At 36.8% G+C, this 19,243-nt stretch overlaps 1 protein-coding gene across 2 annotated transcripts in view; it reads left to right on the top strand.

The window, feature by feature from the left end:
* Positions 1-19,243, top strand: part of MIGA1 (mitoguardin 1) — a 42,818-nt gene that overhangs the window by 14,434 nt on the left and 9,141 nt on the right. For both annotated transcript variants that reach the window (XM_075156069.1, XM_075156071.1), the window contains exon 8: positions 9,950-10,050. In XM_075156069.1, coding sequence (XP_075012170.1) covers positions 9,950-10,050 — 101 coding nt within the window. The remainder of the gene's footprint in view (positions 1-9,949; positions 10,051-19,243) is intronic.

The following is a 19,243-nucleotide window of genomic DNA, read 5'->3' on the forward strand; positions in this document are numbered from 1 at the left end:
TTGTACAGCAGTTTATGCCATTAGTGCCCCACAATACTACTCAAGTAGGGCTAGTTAACGCATGCTGTACTGTCTGTGTGTTTATCACTTACCCCACAACAGTGAACACACATGACTAACACTACTTTAAAGGCATATTTTTTGAGCATTGCGTTTGCATCTTTTTTTTTTGGCCATTCTAGTGCTTAGTTTTAGTCAATAGCTTCTCAATTTTTTTTAAACCTTTTAAAAAAGTACACACATTTACCTTCTTTTTGTCTAAAGAAAAGTGATCATTTTCCCCACACATCAGGGCTTGATTTAATAACCACTTGCCTTCATTTTGAACACTTTTGAAAAGTGATGTATGGAATAAGTGGAAACAGCCTTCCAAGGCAGGAAGTTGCTTCCCCTCCTCCCCCCTCATGTTCTTGTGGTATATTCTTAACAAGTTATAGTTTACAAATTCTTTTTCTTACTAAAAAGGATGTATATACACTTAACTTCTATGTGTTTATATACATTGTGAGTATAAATGTTCCAGAGGCAGGAAAAATCGTACCAGACAGATGGCAAGTAGTGAGGGCAGGATAAGTGTTTATTTTTCTGGCTGGAGTATTGCAGTGTGAGGTTATATAAACTGATGATCAAGAACATGTTTTGGCCCATAGGGCTAATTCCTGTTTTAGAACTTTTACTAAAACAATTTATTCTTGCATTAAAGTCTATTTTTAAGAGAGGTTTGTGTGAAACATTCTTGGGCAACATGAAGGAAGGAGAGCCAGAATGGGGTGGGGGAGATACAGACAGTGATAATTCAGTCTGAAAGACTTCAAAGGTAATCAGCTCTCCTAGCTTGGTAGCTTAATCTTGAAAGTGCAGAAACAACATTTTGAGCTTTTCCGATTGCTTTTGAGCACAATATCAAAATAGAATATTGACAGAATTGTATAAAATCAGCAAATATAGCTCTCTGCACTATAGTTTCTTTATTAATTCAATAGTTCAGTTAGGACTAAACTAAAACTTCTGTCTGCAATTTATTTTCAAGGGCTTAAAATGAAAACATTGTGTCTGTGTGTGCACGTGCAAAAGCTAACAGCTTTTCTTAACTGATGTGTCTACTATGTTTAAATCTTGCTGCTGTTTAAATCAAAGGCTCTGACCCATCAGTCTGGCATAAATGGCTGTAGCGTGTTCACATAGCACAGTCTTCAACAATTGCTGTTTACTGGGCTTTTTATTTAGCACTAGCCATACCCCATTGCTACAGCAATACACATTTATTTACCAGGCATATAGTTTGTGGCTTTTTTTAATTGTTTACCCTGTACCTGGGAGGCTCGAGTAGCTTGTGTAAGCATTTCATTCCTAAAGGTCTTTTTATATCTTACAATTTTCTTAAACTTTTGTTTCAGCTTGAAACGTTTCAAAGTTGAACCTATATGTGGGAGTAAATCTATTTTTGTGGAAAGTTATAGCAAAAGGTTCTGTGAACAATAACAACAGGGAGTAAAATTTATTATTTATGTGTCATTTTTCTCTCATGCATGTATTTATTATTTATTAGAACTGTTACAAAAAATTAGCTGGGTTTGAGATGTGTTTTATTTCCCTTTTGATGGCTCAAGCTAAACTTATTTTTAATAAATTACTGTCAGTTCTCTAATTCTTTGTGGGATATTTGGTCTGTGCATTATGTCCCACTTTACCTAATAATCCTGTTTGTAGCAAAGTGCTGTAGTGTAGCTAGCTGATTCAAGAGCACATGTCGATTACACCAGGCTTTATTCTCTCTACTGCTATTTAAAGCTGCCCTTGTTCTACATGCAGATATGCTGCAAGTATTTAAAGGTAAACATATACATATTTCCAGATAGCCTAAATTATGTACATTCTTTATTATTCAAGCTTTGCTTTATTTTACTTTACTCTAATTTACCACAGATAACTAAGATATTGACTAGATAGCAGCTTTAACTACATCTGTTTGAGTAGCTGCTAATCAGTGTCGAGCTATCTTCCAGGTTGCACTAATCATTACTTACATTATAATTCAAGTATTAATATGTTGTTACTAATGCATTTAGCAACCTTATAGTGTTATTAATTTGTTTTTTAATTTAAGTTTGGTAACTGGTGTTACTTAGTAAACTAAAGGTCCTGAGGAACAACTCTTCATTCAGTACAACTTTTTAAGGATTCTTATCTCATTCTTTCCTCCTCTTGCGGGCAAGTGGAATGCAAGCAGGCCCCAAACACTAGGGCACTTAAGATATTCTTTAAGTCTTATTATTTAAAGTTAAGCATGTGTCTTGCTCATTTAGGTTCTTAACTGTATGCTGGATGCAGCTGGGTTTTCAGAAGCCAGCCACATTCCTGAGCAGTTTCTCTGCAGTCTGCAGAATTCTGTAAGACAGTTCTGCCCTGAAATTCAAGTGAAGACTAGGATTATTATGCTGTTACTATTTGCCTGTGTCAAATATGCTAGAGTCTCCATTATGAATACAGAATCCAAATGTTAGTCCAAATCAAATATATATATTTGCATCTTTTGATGTTTATTTCAGTGAGGATCACCAGTTATATAGTTGGTTCTGTCTTTCTATCTTTCTATTCATTCCGGGGATAGAAAGTTATCAGTCTTTCTTTTCTGATGTTGTCTTCATACATGTAAGCGGAATTACCAACTGCTTGACAGTATATTTTTCTTTTAATGGAAAAACAAATGAATATGTGGGTTCCTTTTGTCAGTCTGTCTCACTTGCTTTGATATGTCAACAACCCTGAAGCATAATATACTGGCTAAAGAAAAACCTTTCGGGCAATCTTGGGTTTAAAATTTTACTTTGAAGGAACATGTTGGATGGTCCTATACCCTTGTGCTGTGTCCAGCAAAATAGTCTATATGCTAGCGTACTAATTGTTTACTCTTTCCTTTTTTTATATAACAAATTAGGAAATTTTATAAAGCAACAAGTTTCAGGAGCTGAACAACAGTTGCTGGTTATTCTTGTCCTTTTTGGTCACTGTGTGTGCTACTATCTGCTCTTCTATGAAGAGATGCATGGTGGGAAAGCCAAGAAGGTGGCAGTGAACTGCCTTGGAAAGAAGCAAGAGATACTGCTAGTAATGCACTTGTGTAAACATCTTGCTTTAAGTACCCACTGATTTCAGTAGATTTACACAGGTGTAGTAGAACTGAGGCCAAAAGGATAAGGTCACTTACTTTTGAGACTCCTCTCTCAAGTCTGGTGAGAAGACTTTTCTACCTAACCTGCTTATGGAGGCCTCTGGCACAGGAAAGGTATTAAAGGAACTAATTCTGGATGTGTAAGCCTTAAAGTTAACCTTGTACTTCCTTCTCCTGTAAATATGACATTGCATTTTGAATCTGCTCTGCATCACAATGAGTTAACATGCTGTCACGCTGAATGTGGTTGAACAGACCATTCCATTGTCACTAGAAAGTGTCTGTGCAAAAATAGCAGTAGGTTGTGCTTGTTTTTAGGATGTGAAGAACTAAGAAAAGGCAGTGACGTTCAAATCTGATGACGAAGGTATCTGGCAGTCTTCACAGTGCTGTGCTGTAAATCCCCAGTGGACAGCCTACATTTTAAAACGTAGCACTGCTTTGCACTGGAATTCAAACTAGACTTTGCTGTGGACAAAGCAGATGTGATGCTTTCTGAACTACACGAGAATGGAGTACCCCTATGAAGAGGAAACAGACAACTTTGTGTTGCACATCCATCTAAATAGACTCTGTCCAGAATAGACAGCTGAGCAAGCTTGATTGCCAGATCTTCTCTCTCAAATCAAATACAAGTATGGAAACTGTTATCTAAACTATCAGACTTGAAAACAGAAGGGTGGTCAGAAATCAAATTCTTCTGTAAAGGGTAGGGATTTAAACCTTAAAATCAGGGAAGATCCACTGATTTTTTAGCTTCAGGGTAAAGAAAAAGTGTTACAGAAAATTAAAACCCTGTGTAAATGTAGAACCTTATAATGTGCAGTTATGAATAAGTTTACATTTTCAAAGAAATGAAAAGCTGTATGGTAGTTGAGATCTAACAGTGACACATAGTTTACACAGGACATACATCTCAAATCTGTTTCAGGATCATATGTCTATGTCAAGCAGAGTCAGAGCAGTAAACCAGAGAAGTGAATGTATGCATACATTTATTTTGTGTTTACTAAGCTGATTTCTCAGCTGTCAGCATATATGATGTGTTAGTTCAGGTTATAAAATACCTGGAAGGCTTTTATGGGGACCTTGAAGATTATATCTGTACTTGGAAACAATTATGAAAGCTCTGTTGAGTCAACTTTTACTGAGGAAGTAAGATTTTGCACAAAACCAGAAGATTATTCTCTGCATGAAAACTACTAAGGTATTTGTTAATTTGAAGGCTCAGCAGTTAGCTCAGCCAAAGCTTACCTTGAAAAAGGTCTGTGAGTACTAGGAGGAAGGTGAAATTGCAAATACTAAGTACTTGGTGTTGTCCCATACTCCGTTTTCCCCAGTTCTTCCTTTCCATTAGACCACTGCTTTGGTTGCTAAGTTCCTAGTCAAATACAGGTGAGCAGAAAGTGTGTGTTCACAACAGGGGCCTACTGGAGGTATGAGCGCGTACTGACAGCCAGGCTGGGTGATCATACAGCACTGGAGTGTCTTTTTGTGGGTTTGGTGGGGGTGGCAGGAGTGTTGTGTTGTTTTGGTTTTTGTATTTAAAAGAATCTGTCACTTCAGTTTGCATCAGAGCAGTCCCAACAAAGAACCATGAGACGCATTTAACTCGCAATACATGCTGACGTACTGGTAGAGTACAAGATTTGGTTAGATATTTTTAAAAGTCCCTAACCTGAAATACATTTTTATGCTGAGGTCAATAACAGCTTTGTTTATATACAGTGAGGTGAGGTGCCTCCAGCTATACTTTCTTGAACCCAGGTTTTTGTGTTAACCAGAGAATGTAAACACATAATTTAACAATAACTGTTAAATCCAGAATGGTCTGTGTGGGCAACCTGCTCCATTCTTGGCTTGCCTTTTTTAACCTATTAATGTATGATCCAGTCATCAGAAGGTGCCATCTGAAGGTTGGGATTGTTTTCTTTTTGTAAGTACGACATAAAGTAAAATTCACTGCTTTCTAGGTGCATCCTGTAAGACTTCATGTAATACATTAGTAGTACTTGGTAGGACTGATGATTTTTTTAATGAGTATTCAGTCAACACTCTCAGAGTTATGACTATTTATAAACGTAAATAAAGCTGCTTTTGGATGCTTCAGCAACAGTGGTGACAAACCACTGTGCCACTTGTGACTATCTAGAAGACTGTGACACATTCTCTTGAAACTGAATTATGTAGTAATTCACGCTTCTGTGCTCTCTGAACTTGATTATTGTAATTCCTTTGTCTAGGCATGAAGCCACACATCTAAGGGGCCTGACTAGCACACAATACAGTGGCTGACTGTAGTAGCCTGGCAGAATACTGCTGCTCTTGGGGTACCCTGACTTTTCATAAGTGGATTCCTTTGCAAGGTTTTCTCCTCTTCAGAGCCTATCAGGTCTCTCATTTTTCATCCTGTTTTCCTGCTCGTGATGTATAACTGCACTGATGTTCCAGTGAAATGGGAGGGCTGGGGAGAATAGGGAACCATGGCTTTCATGGTGGCACTGAGAACTAAATTCCGTAACTCCCAGTGAGTTCTTTGCCAGTGGGTAACTACTTTCCTTTTTTAACTGCTGCATCTAAGTGCCAAACTCACTTGTGAGCTCATGCCATGTTTCATTCACATTGGAGGGAAGATAACATATAAACAGTTTTCAGGATTTTAAAACATTATGTGAAGGTGAATATTTCCTAATTGAATGCTAAAAGGTTAATTTGTGTGCAGTTCCATCTCTAAGGTCAGATTTTGCTCTGAGAGTTTAGAGGATTAGTCTTTATCACACAAACCTACCAGAGCAAAGACAAATAAATATTCTAGATTAGTACTCTGTGCATAGGTGTGAAAGTAGCTTTGTTCTGGTTTGGGTTTTTTTTAGCCTGCTTGGTTTCAAATAGTTGTTTGCAAAATCTTATAAAGCTAGGATTAATTTCACAAGCTTTAGCAATACTCCATATTCTTAGCTTTTTTTAATACCCTTAATCTAACTTTAGAACCATGTATGCATTTTAAGGCATTACAACCAAGAGTCTTTATGGCAATTACTATTGTCAGTATCCTGTCTGAAGCTCTACTTCATCCTCTTTACAAATATAAATGAACCCAGAATAACTCCCTGGCTTCTCAAATAAGTAAAGTATATTTGAAGCTCACATACTCGCTAGTATTCTTTTCCTGGAGGCTTTAGACTATACAAGAGCTAGGGATGAGTATGAGCAGTTGCAGCATGCTGGTGGGTGGGTTCCTCGTGCAGCTGTTCATTCCGGGAGTCTCATTGTGCTGCTGTCTCTTTTTTTTCATGTTCTTGTGTCTAAGAATGTTCTCCTGGTACTCGCATGGTATGTACTCCAGCTGTAACTTAATTTTCACCCTAACGTTTTCATAATGGTGTGTTCTCTGCACAGCGTGGGTATTGATAAGCAGCTGCTTGGCTAAGGGTATTTTCGGGTATTAGGGTGGTGGTGGCCAGAAAGTCAGAAATAGCTGACAAGGCTGTTTTGTTTTCTTTGGGGAGGCTGTGCTTTGGATGCCCATATCACTTGCCAAAGGTATAATTTCACTCAGCATTACCAACCTTTTTTTAATCAATTTTTTTTGTCATAACATGCAAATTTTGTGTCTTTTTTTGTAGTAGTGAGAATTTTCTTTGAGTGAAAACACAGAAATGCCATATTCAACTAACATGTTAAAAACATACTGGCTAGGTGACAGTTTTAGGCCCATATTAGAAAACTTGGAATTATGACTTCTTCGGCCAATATAGATGTATTCAAAATCTTACTATCTCTAGAGCTTCATGTAATCTGTAGCAGGTTGGATGCAAACTCTACAGAAGAACCTCTGATTCTGTGGTATTCTGGGCTGGAATCTCTGTGGTTCCTTCCTTTACACCAATTATTTTTTTACATCTATGCAGAATAAATTTTAGTGAAATAGCATTATCCCCATTTCTATGTAATCAATCACATAGCCCAGTGTTAAATTCTTCAGTGTCAGTTTGGGGATATGTTGTTGTCATTGAGCTATAAACTCACATGTAACAGCAACAGCACGGTAATTATCAGACAATATAGAATCATAGAATAGTTTGGATTGGAAGGGACCTTTAAAGGTCATCTAGTCCAACCCCCCTACCACGAGCAGGGACATCTTCAACTACATCAGGTTGCTCGGAGCCATGCTAACCCCATGCTCAGATGGTGGCATCTGCCACCTCTCTGGGCAACCAGTTCCAGCGTTTCACCACCCTCATTGTACAAAATTTCTTCCTTATGTCTACTCTTAATCTTCTCTCTTTTAGTTTAAAACCATTCCCCTTGTCCTGTCACAACAGGCCCTGCTAAAAAGTTTGTCCCCATCTTTCTTATAAGTCCCCTTTAAGTATTGAAAGGCTGCAATAAGGTCTCCCCGAAGCCTTCTCTTCTCCAGGCTGAACAACCCCAGCTCTCTCAGCCTTTCTTCATAGAGAGGCGTTCCATCCCCCTGATCATTTTCATGGCCCTCTTCTGGACCCGCTCCAACAGGTCCATGTCTTTCTTGTGCTGACGGCTCCAGACCTGGACGCAGTACTCTGGGTGGGATCTTACCAGAGCAGAGTAGAAGGGCAGCATCACCTCCCTCGACCTGCTGGCCATGCTTCTTTTGATGCAGCCCAGGATATGGTTGGCCTTCTGGGCTGCAAGTGCACGTTGTTGGCTCATATCCAGCTTTTCATCCACCAAGTCCTTCTCGGCAGGGCTGCTCTCTGTATTGATATCCCAAGGCTTGAGGCTTCAGTCCATGGTATAGTTGGGACTTCCCTATGAGGGTGGTGGAGATGTTCTTGGACTATGAATAAGTTGATATATGAGACTACTTGACAGCTGCACTTTGTGTACATAAGAGTTGGGTCCTTACCTTAACATCTTCATTAAAGCCATCAGTAAGATCTTTATTAGCGTGGCCCACGCTTTACTCTCGTTGGATTTTGTGATTTGCATTGCTACTTCTGAATATAGCTATTTATTTCTCATGAAGTAAGTGTTGCAGGTTGCCTACAGACTGGGAGGATCAGGAAAATAGTATTTCATTGGATTGCACTTGAACCAGGTGCTAGAGGGCTTTTCTAACTGTGAGATGTAGAAACTTTTGCTCTAATTGCAAATTTATTATGGAGAATAACTTAGCCAAAAGGAGAGGTTCAGTGGAAAAAATCTGCAACCAACCTATACAACCCTGTACTACCCCCATGTTTAACAGTATTATTGCAGTTTCAGCAACTGGTTATGTGAAAAAGTGATATTAGAAAAGCATTTAATGTAATATTAGAGGGGGATTCATGCAAATTATGAGCTAGAAATAAGAAGGAAACATCATGTTACCTGTCTGCTCTCACCAGACCTCAAGCAAATGCTTTACAAACCACAGTTTGGTTTTCTGTTCCAGCTCTTCAAATTCCAGTATTGATTGTTTCTCAACCAACTTGGATGCTGCTGTACTTTTCCTCTTGGTTTTTAGAGGTCAGAAAAAAGAACAAACTATTAAGAATGATCTGAAAAAATCAGAGACTTTCATATGAATATTGGTGAAGTTGTTGATACAAGTTGGAATCTGCCTAACTCAATCTAGTAAAATCTTTGTCCAAACTTTTAATGATTTTTTTCCCTCAGTGAATAGTCTCAAAGACAGATATTTATTATGTGCAATTTTTGAGCTGTCATTCCAAGTCCGTAACTAATAAAACCATAACAACCACCGAAATAATAGTTATGTGGATTTGTAGCATTTCAATTGATGAGTAAACCATTCCAGTATATTGGCATTTGGCCCCTTTGCTATGTAATAGTGTTTTTTACGAAGCATTGCCGTAGCAACAGATCTGGATGACATTGGGTAGCTGGTTGCTGCTGACTGTTGGAAATAAAACAGACTTTTAGCAACACATGTGTAATGTCTGAAGGTAAAGTAACCCAAAACAAATGCCTGTGCTCTACTGAGAATGTAGTATGGGGCACATCAAGCCAAAGTCTGACTTACTGACTTATGGATTTAATCCTTCTGTGAGTGTTTCTGTACGGTGAAAACAAAACCATGTATGCTAGTGATATGTGCAACAGTTGAAATCTGACAATAAAATAAAGGAAAACTGAGAGAAAGTGTATTGCAGGTGATTTTAAGCATAAAATACCAGTTATTTTAAAGGCGTTAAGAATTCTAGTACTATAGGAAATGCTTCTGGATGTGTTATTTCAATGGAAAAGCTTTTTGGGCAAAGAGGATACAGAGAAGATTAAAAACTTCACTTGCTCTCCTGAAGAACCAGCAAGTGAAAAAAGGCATGAGAAGTAGAAAATGAAACTAATTCAAGTGAAGCTGAAACTTGTTTTTTATTAATGGCTTTTATTTAGAACAGTATTTCTCGGTTACTAAAACATTGAGCATTTGTTATGTAACACAGCCAAGTTAAAAACTTAACAGAGGATTTGGATAGCAAAGTGATATCTTTAGATAGAGAGATCTTCAGAAGTCTATCAAAGAAAAGGCAAAATCCCTGGGGAAATATTTTTTTCTTCTGTCTTTTCATTGCAGATGATGTTTGTAAGTCCACTTTAAAGACAGAAAAATACAGTCATCTTTATATATTTTAGCAGGTCATAGGAGAATTTACTCTCATAGTAGTACAATGTTGTGCCTTCCAAATGAAGTACTACATTAAAGTATACATGAAACACACTTTCAAGACTTAAATGGAATTTTCTGATAGACAAATAATTGGGTTTGTTTTTTTTTTTTTTATTTTAAAGATAAAAATACAGACATTACTGTAAAGGATAATACGGATGATTTCTGCCTTCGAGATACATTAAGCATTGCATCAACGGACTCCTTTGTTTCCACAGCTGAGGTAAGACTCTTGAAGATTGCTTCTTTAAAGATTCGTTGATCTATTTGAACAGTGAACAGAAGAATCTTAATTTTTGCTAATTATTTTAAGCAAAGTGTATTTCTCTTACGGGGAAAAAAAGAAGCTTTCCTTGCTTAGTTGTAAACAGTTTCCTAGCAGTTCAAATAATGAAGTTGGGATTAATTTTCGTATTATCTTTTTTTTTTGCGCACTGGCAGAATGTTTCCCCGACTCCTTCTAAAAAGAAGTTGCTTTTGAAAAATATATCAGATTTTCATGAGTGAAGAAGCACAATCAATTGAAGCTATAGTAGTTCCTTTCACCATGAATTGCATTTTTCTATTCTCCTTTTTTTTCTATTCCCTTACCATAATATAAAGACATATAAAGAAGGTTTTGTCTTTTTTGCAGTTGTGTTTTTTTGGAGAGGAAATTATTAGAAATTGACAGCTACCTATTTTAGTATGTTCCATGCACAATATCATATGCTTCATCTAACTTCCCCTAATCTTCTCGGATAAGACCATAAAGGATACATAAAAAAATAATTTCTGGATAACAGGGCATTGTCTATTAGCTGAAATCTGCTACAGCTCCCTTGAAGTATTTGAAAGAATTTTATATACAACAACACACTTATTTGAATGAGGGATATCTCCTTTTATAGTCTCTCAGGAGCTGAAATGATCTTGAATAGCACTCTTCTCCAAATTACAGGAAAGGCAATTGGTCTCAGTAGATACATTCTGTGTTAGAAATTGCTATCATGTATGCACTACAACGAAGCTACTAAACTCAGACAGTTGTAAAAAGAGAGAATTGCATACACGTTCTTTGCAATTATCTTTTGACTGTCTATTGTATGGTTTGTTTTTCCATGACACAATTACTTTGATTTAGTAATTCACATTAAACTGTGATCATCTTGATTTAGTAATTCACATTAAGTTGTGATGGTAAGCCTAGCATTCATTCCTAACTAAGATTGTGTCTATAGAGACTGGTTACTCTTTCATGTAATTTGGACAAGACCACAATTCAAGCTTCCTTCAATTCTATCAGCTCTTGAGAGGAGCTGTAAACCATTATAGTTTGTACACTTTGTATCCTTTTTTTTTTTGATGTCTTTTTTTTTTTTCCCCATGAACTTTCCTAGTGTTTTTGCAAGTATATGGAGATGGGAACAATCCATTATGCTCATTTGTGTTGCTTGGCTTAAACAAACAAACAAAAAACACCACACAAAAACCAAAACCAAAAAAACCCACAAAACCAAAAAAACCCCCACACCACAAAACAGAAAACCCCAGGATTTATCACCTCAGTGGAGTAACCATTCTATCCTAAAGCTAAATTGTCTCAGTATTTGCTAAAGAAATGTTTGAGTTCAAAATTGGCAACGGAATTGTCTTTACATATCCTGAAAATATTCTCCACATTTTGATACCTCAAAGCCACTTCTGTGAACTCTTTCTTCCATAACAAAGTTACGAAGATTTTCTCTTCCTTTCCAGCTGTTCTAGCCTTTGCCAATAGAAAAAGCTCTCTGATCTCCTTTCTCAGATTTTATTGAAGAATCTATTAAAATTCTCAGCTGATAGGAGTCCTGAAGATTAACAAAGCCATAAAGAACACAAAGTTTGGTGTTCAAACCAGAACACCATCAAAATTCTGGATTAAATATGAGCCACTAGGCTTAAACTACAGGGCCAGTTAGCTCTCTAGTAGTAGCTAGTGGGGCATCATTGTGTGGTGCAGGTAAAATAAGCTGTGAATTGGTCTTCTCTTAGGAGTATAGTGTTACCTTGATGTAAAGTTTTGCCCATCCTCTGGGGGGAAAAATGCTTTAAATTAGTCCTGCAAATAACTATGGCAATGAGAAGGAGCAATAATTAGTATATAGTAATAAGTCAGTGTATTTCAGCTATTAGTAGAGAACAGTGATCACTTTGATGTAACTGGATTAAAATTGACATGACAGATTTTTTTATCCTAGACATGATGATGTCAGGCAGCTGCTTCTTGCTTATCTACTTCTTTCATTTTGTTATTCTTGCGCTTGCAAAAAAGTGGAATGTCTCAGGCTAAGAGGTTTGAGGCTTTTCCAGCTTTGGATTTGTCTCAGCTAATGGACAAATAGGCAGTTTTTCTTTTGTCCTATGCTCTCTGATTGCAGTTACAATTTTAGTAACTATCCTGAACTCTGTGTGCTGATAGAAATTGTTAGCAAAGTTTTTAAATCTGAAGTTCATACAAGTGTGTATACTGCTGTGTGATTTTGCCCTACTGGAATCATTAGTAATTTCACCTTCCAGGAAATTATGAAGTTGCAGCATTTTTTGTGGTCACATCATGCTACAAGCTATATGTTGACAGTGACTTATCTTCCTTCTACATTGCATCCTGTCCCAAGGAGCTGGACTAAGTATTTTGTGTCACTCTGGTTCTAGAGACTGGAAGTTATTTCCATGTTTCAGTGCTGACATACAGTCAAGTCGAATTTAGTTCACTGTCCTCGGGAGAGATAACAGCAAAGATACAGAGAATCCTAAAACAACACAGATGGATGTTTTGATGGAAATTGGTAGGGATACTGCTTAGGAGGCAACAAGAATGTTGTGCTGTGTTATATTAGGACACAGCCATAGGAAGATGGCTTTCAAGAGAAGAACTGTACAAAACTGGGACAGTTGGCAGAGTTTAAATCACGTGCCCTTTTGATCAGCAATACAGGATAGCAGTAGGGTATGCCAAAACTTCATCTTGGCCATGGCTGATGATCAAGGGATGCTGAGGATCATGCACTTGATGACTTCTCATACAGAATTGTGCCAGTCTGGACACCTACAATAAACAGGTGCCCAAATCCTTATAAAGATAATTTAGACAGACAGTTGCCATCCCCAAGCCTAGACAGACTTCCATTCCTAAACACATGTAGGCCCTCAGAAGCACCGCAGAAGGGATGGTAAGCACAAGCATTTGCCCTAAGGAAGTTATTGATACTATATACTGTGATAAATAATGCTGTTTTCTTCCCCATTTGAGACCATCTGCCATCAACCTGTGTTTATGAGGGTTAGTGTCTTTTCATATTCTTGTTACCTCACCTATTGGGTGATCAAAATAGCTACCACCTTTGGCAAGAATACAGCAGCAAGCATGCCAGATAAGTCTCCACTTTCTCTTTCCTGGCTTCCTTTCTACCTTTCCAATAGAAGCTCTTTTCTGCTCTCCCTGACAGTGAGCTTCGTTGCTGCCTCTCCGTTGTCAGTACGCATGCATTTATCATGTCTTATTTTCAGATCTTGAGAAGAACTGAATCTGTAGTTCTGTTATCAAATAAACTTTGCTTTCTTTATTAAAATGTTAACTGAGTCCAAAGCTTAGGATATTTTTTTAGACTTGTGAATAAAGCCTTAGCTGCTCTTTTTTTATCAGTAATTCCTTTACAAAGGTTGTCTTTTTCTCAGTTCAAATCTATTAAAACAAAACAGTGTAGGAAGGAGCACGCTTTGATAACAGGGAAAGAACACCAGTTTCCGTATGCCTGTAATTATTTGTATATGGCACCAAAATCTTAGAGTAACTGAAATTGCTCAAAAAGAGCCCTGTCACTGAAAGGTAGGGTTACCTTTTTCCTGGTTTCCAGATAGATGTTTTATTCTTTTTCTGATATAGGAAATACGAGAGGGAATAATGTTGGCAAGTAATAGTAAGGTGTATTTCTATAGCATTTATAAGTGAGATGTTTTTGGTTTGGTTTTTTTCCTGTTTCATCACAAAAATCAGACACACGCCCTCCTGTCAGAATACAGAATACTCCTGCCTTCAGAAGTGTGACCATAATCAGTAATCTGATTTTCTCAGGCCTTACTGTCCTCATCCTGGTCATTTCCTCCATGTTCATGTCATCTGCCCAATTTGACGTGGATTGTTGTCTTACCTCAAAAACAAATGTAGTATGGCAGTCCTGCAGCCTAGCATGCCCTGGGTAGCAGATTGTAAGGAGCTCCCTATTCTAACAACTTTAATGAGGTATGGAGGTGCCTTATATTTATAGTCTTAAAACATGTGGAGAAAGAGGGGAAAGAATTAATCCCTGAAGTCTTTCATTCTGCTAACAGTAATACTATTTCTTTGAAGAAGCTGTGCTTGACGTGCCACTAACCACTGCCTGCTACTTTGGGCAAACTCAGAAGATTTCATGGTGTGTAGTGAAGCACGATATCTAGTAATAACGCTTTTCTATTCATATCATCATCAGAAGCTTTCCACCTCCCAGTAAATGTCGGTGGTGTTGTAGGCAACAGAAAAGTTCTGTTCCACTTTGAGAAACACCTCCCATTCCTACCATTCCTATGTCCTCTCTAACAAATTCTTCAAACTTCATGCTTCATTTGTGGTTTGTCTTTTTTTTTTTTTTCCCTATTATTTGTCTTCTGCGTCCTAATAGGTGTAGCCCCAGTTAAAAAGATTCCATTGTGGAGAAGAGTTTTCCCTATGGCAGTAAAGAGTGGTCAACAGGAACCGTATTCCTTTGATTCCCTCCAAGGACAACTGTGGTTGCTTGCTGTATGGCTATGAATAGGAAAACTTAGGCCAACAAGTCATTAAATGGTGTTCTAAAAACTTTAAAAATAATAATAAAATTAAAAAATCTGGAGTTGATCCTTGATTTCTAACAGAAACCTTAGCTATGTATGGTATTTGCATAGCATATTAAATATTTTCACTTCTAGAACAATGAGGAGTTTCATCTAATAGCCAGGGTGTTGCTATACGCTGACTGCTCATAATGTACAGTTTTTAATTCTTAGGAAATATATGTAACATTTGTAACAAATCCCATATATTAGCACTGAACTAATTTTTGTTCCATACTACCTCCATGTAGATATTATGTAGGCAAAAGCCTATGTAACAGACGCAGCAGATAGCCTAGGATTATTCCGCCTGACAAGTAGTGTTGCCACTGATGCACACAACATATTGAATTCACATTCTTCATTATATTTAACAAAGTTGCAGCAATAATTCAGATAAAGTCATGTTCTGAATGTGTGTTTTCCTCAAAGAAAATATATCAGGTGTCTTGTAATATATACAAGTAAGTATAGAAAGACTTCCGGAAAATACATGAACTTCTTTACTGTTTTCTTCCAGATATTAGGAAGAACATACCACTTTATCATTTCAGTTTATTAAAGTACCTTCTCAAATGTTTTAGTTGGTAATCACCGTCACATCTTCCAACTCCCAAAACATGTTTCATACTCATCCTGCAGCTACTTATGTTAAAAAAAAAACAACTTTTAAAAGATAAAGATACCCAGAGAAAGAGATCATCAGCCTTTTTAATACAAAATAAGCATCGTTTCTCAGAATGTAAGGAATGCTGACTGTGCCAGTAAATTCATCTTTTTATTAGGGGGAGCAAGCAAGAACTCCTAAAAGGTCTAGCATTGTTTATTTTTGTTACATTCATGTAGGTGGTTATTTTGGTAGTCAACAAGATCTTGATGCACAGCTGAGAATTTTTTCTATTTATTAAGAAACAACTTGTGGGTGGCAAATAAGAGTACCGAGACTGTTCATTAGACCAGAGCAGTCAGGGAGTCCCAGGCTTAAAAACTATTGCAAGTTCCAGAGGTTTGATGCTTTACAACGATGGTTTCAGCATCTCTTTACTAGCAGATGCAGCCTTAAAGCTGAACTGTCCAGAGAAAACTGATTAGCATCTGAACAAAAACAGTCCATGTTGTAATCTTCAGAGGCTGCTTTGCTGCACTGCGTGTAGAGACACAAGTTATCACTACAAGCGTTGGAGTTTTGAAGATGTATGTATTATTTCAACATAATGAAGTTAGGTATCCACTCCAGGTCATCATAAATGTCCTGTGCAGTGGTCACTAACAACTACTATGTATTTCTTGAGCCTTGAATGGATAGAAGTAAAGCATTACAAGATTAGATTGTTACTATAGGGTGATTCATCTTTTCAGCTCTTCTTTGTCTGCATTTTCATATTCTTCTTCATGTAACCCCACATGACACTGAGGAAGTGGCAGACATTTAGGGGCTGGCACGCCAGGTCCATGATCACAAGCCTCTGTGTTACTCACAACTACCAGCACTTCTGGCAGCTGGGTGTGGAGCACTTTTTCCATTCTTAGTGGTGTGTTGAGAGTTTCAAAATGGCAGTGGCTGTGCAAAGAAGTGTTCACTACAGAGTGGCAAGAAAGGACTCAAGGAGCTTTCAAGAGTCCAGCTTACCTGTGATGACAAGATGTGGGATGCTGGGGCTTTCTGCTAACTTCTGACAAATGCTGAACCACAGTTGAGGAAAGTTACGCGGTGCATAGGGGTACGTAGTGGGGTAAAAAGCAGGTACCTGAATACATATCATGAATGCATGCCAATTCATATAAGGTAGTTATAGTGAACCATCTCATTTAAAACTATCCTTTCTCTCCACCTTTTTCCTCAAAAGTAACAAGTCCTTGGAGACTTTTACAAGAAAGACTTAATTTTCCTTTTGATGTCAGCTTGAGAAGTTCTTATCTAGCAAATGTTGTATGCTCTGCATGTTGTTAAACATTGTATATGATTTGTCCATTCTTCTAATAGCTGAACTCTGCTATGTTAGAAATGTGGATGTGTGTTCGGAGCATCTTCAACTAATTTTATTTTGAAACAGGATGTTTATATAGGTGAAACAAGCTTTCACCTTATTTCATCTCAAAAAGAATGGCCATTACCGAATGTTTGCAAGACCATTTAAAATATAATACTGTATGTTACATATATTTATATTGTTTATATCTACATATAAAATATTTGTATATATTTTTAAGTACTAGAAAGCATTAAAAGAAAATCCATGATGACTCTAGGAGCATTACAATGCAGCTTTAGAGCTTGTCTAGAAATCACCTTTTCTAGTTAAACTTAGAGGTTGTTTTAGTTTCTGGGTTTCAGTCTGTTTTGTTTTTTCTCCTCTTCTCTTTTTGCATGCTAAGAGAAGTCAGTGATAGAGGAATTTGCACTCCCTTTCCAAATGTTATTGGTTGGGACTAACTTCAATCTGTAATCAAAACCACCTTCTCCGTGGAAGAATAGTTACATCCTTCTCTCCTGCTTAGTATCCGGTTGATTTAACTGCTTTCTTCGTTTGAATTCAATAATATGCATTACAACAGTAACACAGCTATTTTATTTCATCTGCTAGCATGAGAGGAAGTCTTAAAAAAAAAAAAAGCTAAATATAATCAAGGGCCTCACCCAACTCCCAGGTATCAGATTCTATGCTAATCTGTAACCTCAAAGGCTATGATCAGTCATCTTCATGTGCCAAAGATGTTATCATCTCAGGCTTGCTGGCAGCAGATAGAGATTACCTGCATCTAACTGTAGAAATCACGAGTCCTAATTCAGTCACAGTCAGTCAGTTTGCCTAAATATCTGAAGAAGGTGAGTTGCCTGAATTTCACTAGAGAAAACTAATATAATCCCTTTTATCACAGAAATGATAACCTCCAAGAGAGGGGCAGCAGTTTACAAAGTGCGTGTGTGTTCACAACCTATTTCTTCTCATGCTTTGCAAATGAAATAAAGTAAATGGAATGTTTTATGGCTTCAGTAATAGCTGGATCAGGTAAGAAATAAATTAGTATACTTATTTGTGTTCTGTTTTGGTCTTTATTTTGGGAAATATGTATGTATTGTTCCACAGTTAATACTTTCTTAACCATAATGTAGAAAAACAAATTCTGGAGTAAAGATTTTTCACTTGTTCTTGTTGATACCTGTTCTAACTATTACACTATATATACGTGTGTGTGTATATATATGTGTGTGTTTGGGTATGTATATTGATTTCTTGTATCTGAAAGAAATCAATATATTCCTGTTTCTTCCAGTTGGTTAAATTATTCCTTCCTATATATTTTCACATATATTTTCAATTAAAAGCTGTCTGGCTTCCTTTGTTTAATAAGAACATAAATTTTCAGGTGGGCTTTTTGAATTAGCGAATCCGAAACACAATTTGGTGCTATGATTAATATTGTTAAATTGGAATAAAATCTTTTGTCGTAATAGCTGTAAATCTTTTTTAGGAAGTCAGCTTATTCTACTCTGTTTTTCCAAGCAAAATGACTGATAAACAAATACGTACTTTTAAAATGGAAATACTTTCAAGCTAGATGAATTCTGAAAGTGTACATTACTCATTTAAGTATAACATTTTGTTGACCTTAAAACGTTTATTCCTTCGCTTATTCCCTTGCTATTGTCTCGTCACTTGAGTCTCAATTCGAGAACTCTATAGAAATCTGGATAGGAATAAAGATATTTTTTTTTTAACCCAAACAAATAAATTTAAAATGGAACCTGACAATTTTATGAAAGGACTTGCCTGTATTTGCTTACAGTAAAAGGATACTGGTATGAGTGATGCAAAACATCAGTGTAAGTTCCAGCCAATATATCCCATCTAACAATGTGTGACGCTTGTCAGAACACCAGCTCTGTATTGAAATCTCTGTAACTTATTCATATGCTTAAATGTTTACGTGGACAAAAATAGGTATTGGCACGTGCTTATATTCTTCCCTTGAGGAGGCAAGCCTACTTGGCCAAACTGTTGTTGCTGTAATTGGCTCAACTAAAGTCTGTGGAGAAGACAGACTGGAAGCATACTTCTTAATGTCTTTATGAAGTCTCGTGCCAGCACTTGCCTGTATGTCCTCAGTGACAGGAAAAACTTTTCAGCATATATTTATTTGAAAATTTTAATGGAAGTTTAACATAAAGTTGTATTTTAATCTGATTTTTTTAAATCTTTCTAAGATATAGAGTAACTATTTTTATATAGTTCAATTACTGTGAGAATTATTTTTTAAAGATGTTTCTAGGCTCTGTTTTTTTATAGCCTAGAAGCACACGTTTGTTTCCCCCATGCAGGATATTAAAAAAAAAAAAAAAGGATTTAAAAAAACAAGTTAGAATTCATTTTCTGGTCATTAACTAAATTGAAGGATGTGTAAGCCTCTGATTTTTTTTAGATCATTAATAATATGATGTAATGTTTGTAGTGGAAATTGTAGCTAGCACAATTTTTTTGTGGATTAAATATGATATCCTGTAAACAGGAGTTCTCTGTGTTATTTATGTGCTTTGATTTCTTAAT

Source organism: Calonectris borealis, chromosome 8, assembly GCF_964195595.1.
Source record: "Calonectris borealis chromosome 8, bCalBor7.hap1.2, whole genome shotgun sequence".
In the NCBI taxonomy this organism is placed as follows: domain Eukaryota; kingdom Metazoa; phylum Chordata; class Aves; order Procellariiformes; family Procellariidae; genus Calonectris; species Calonectris borealis.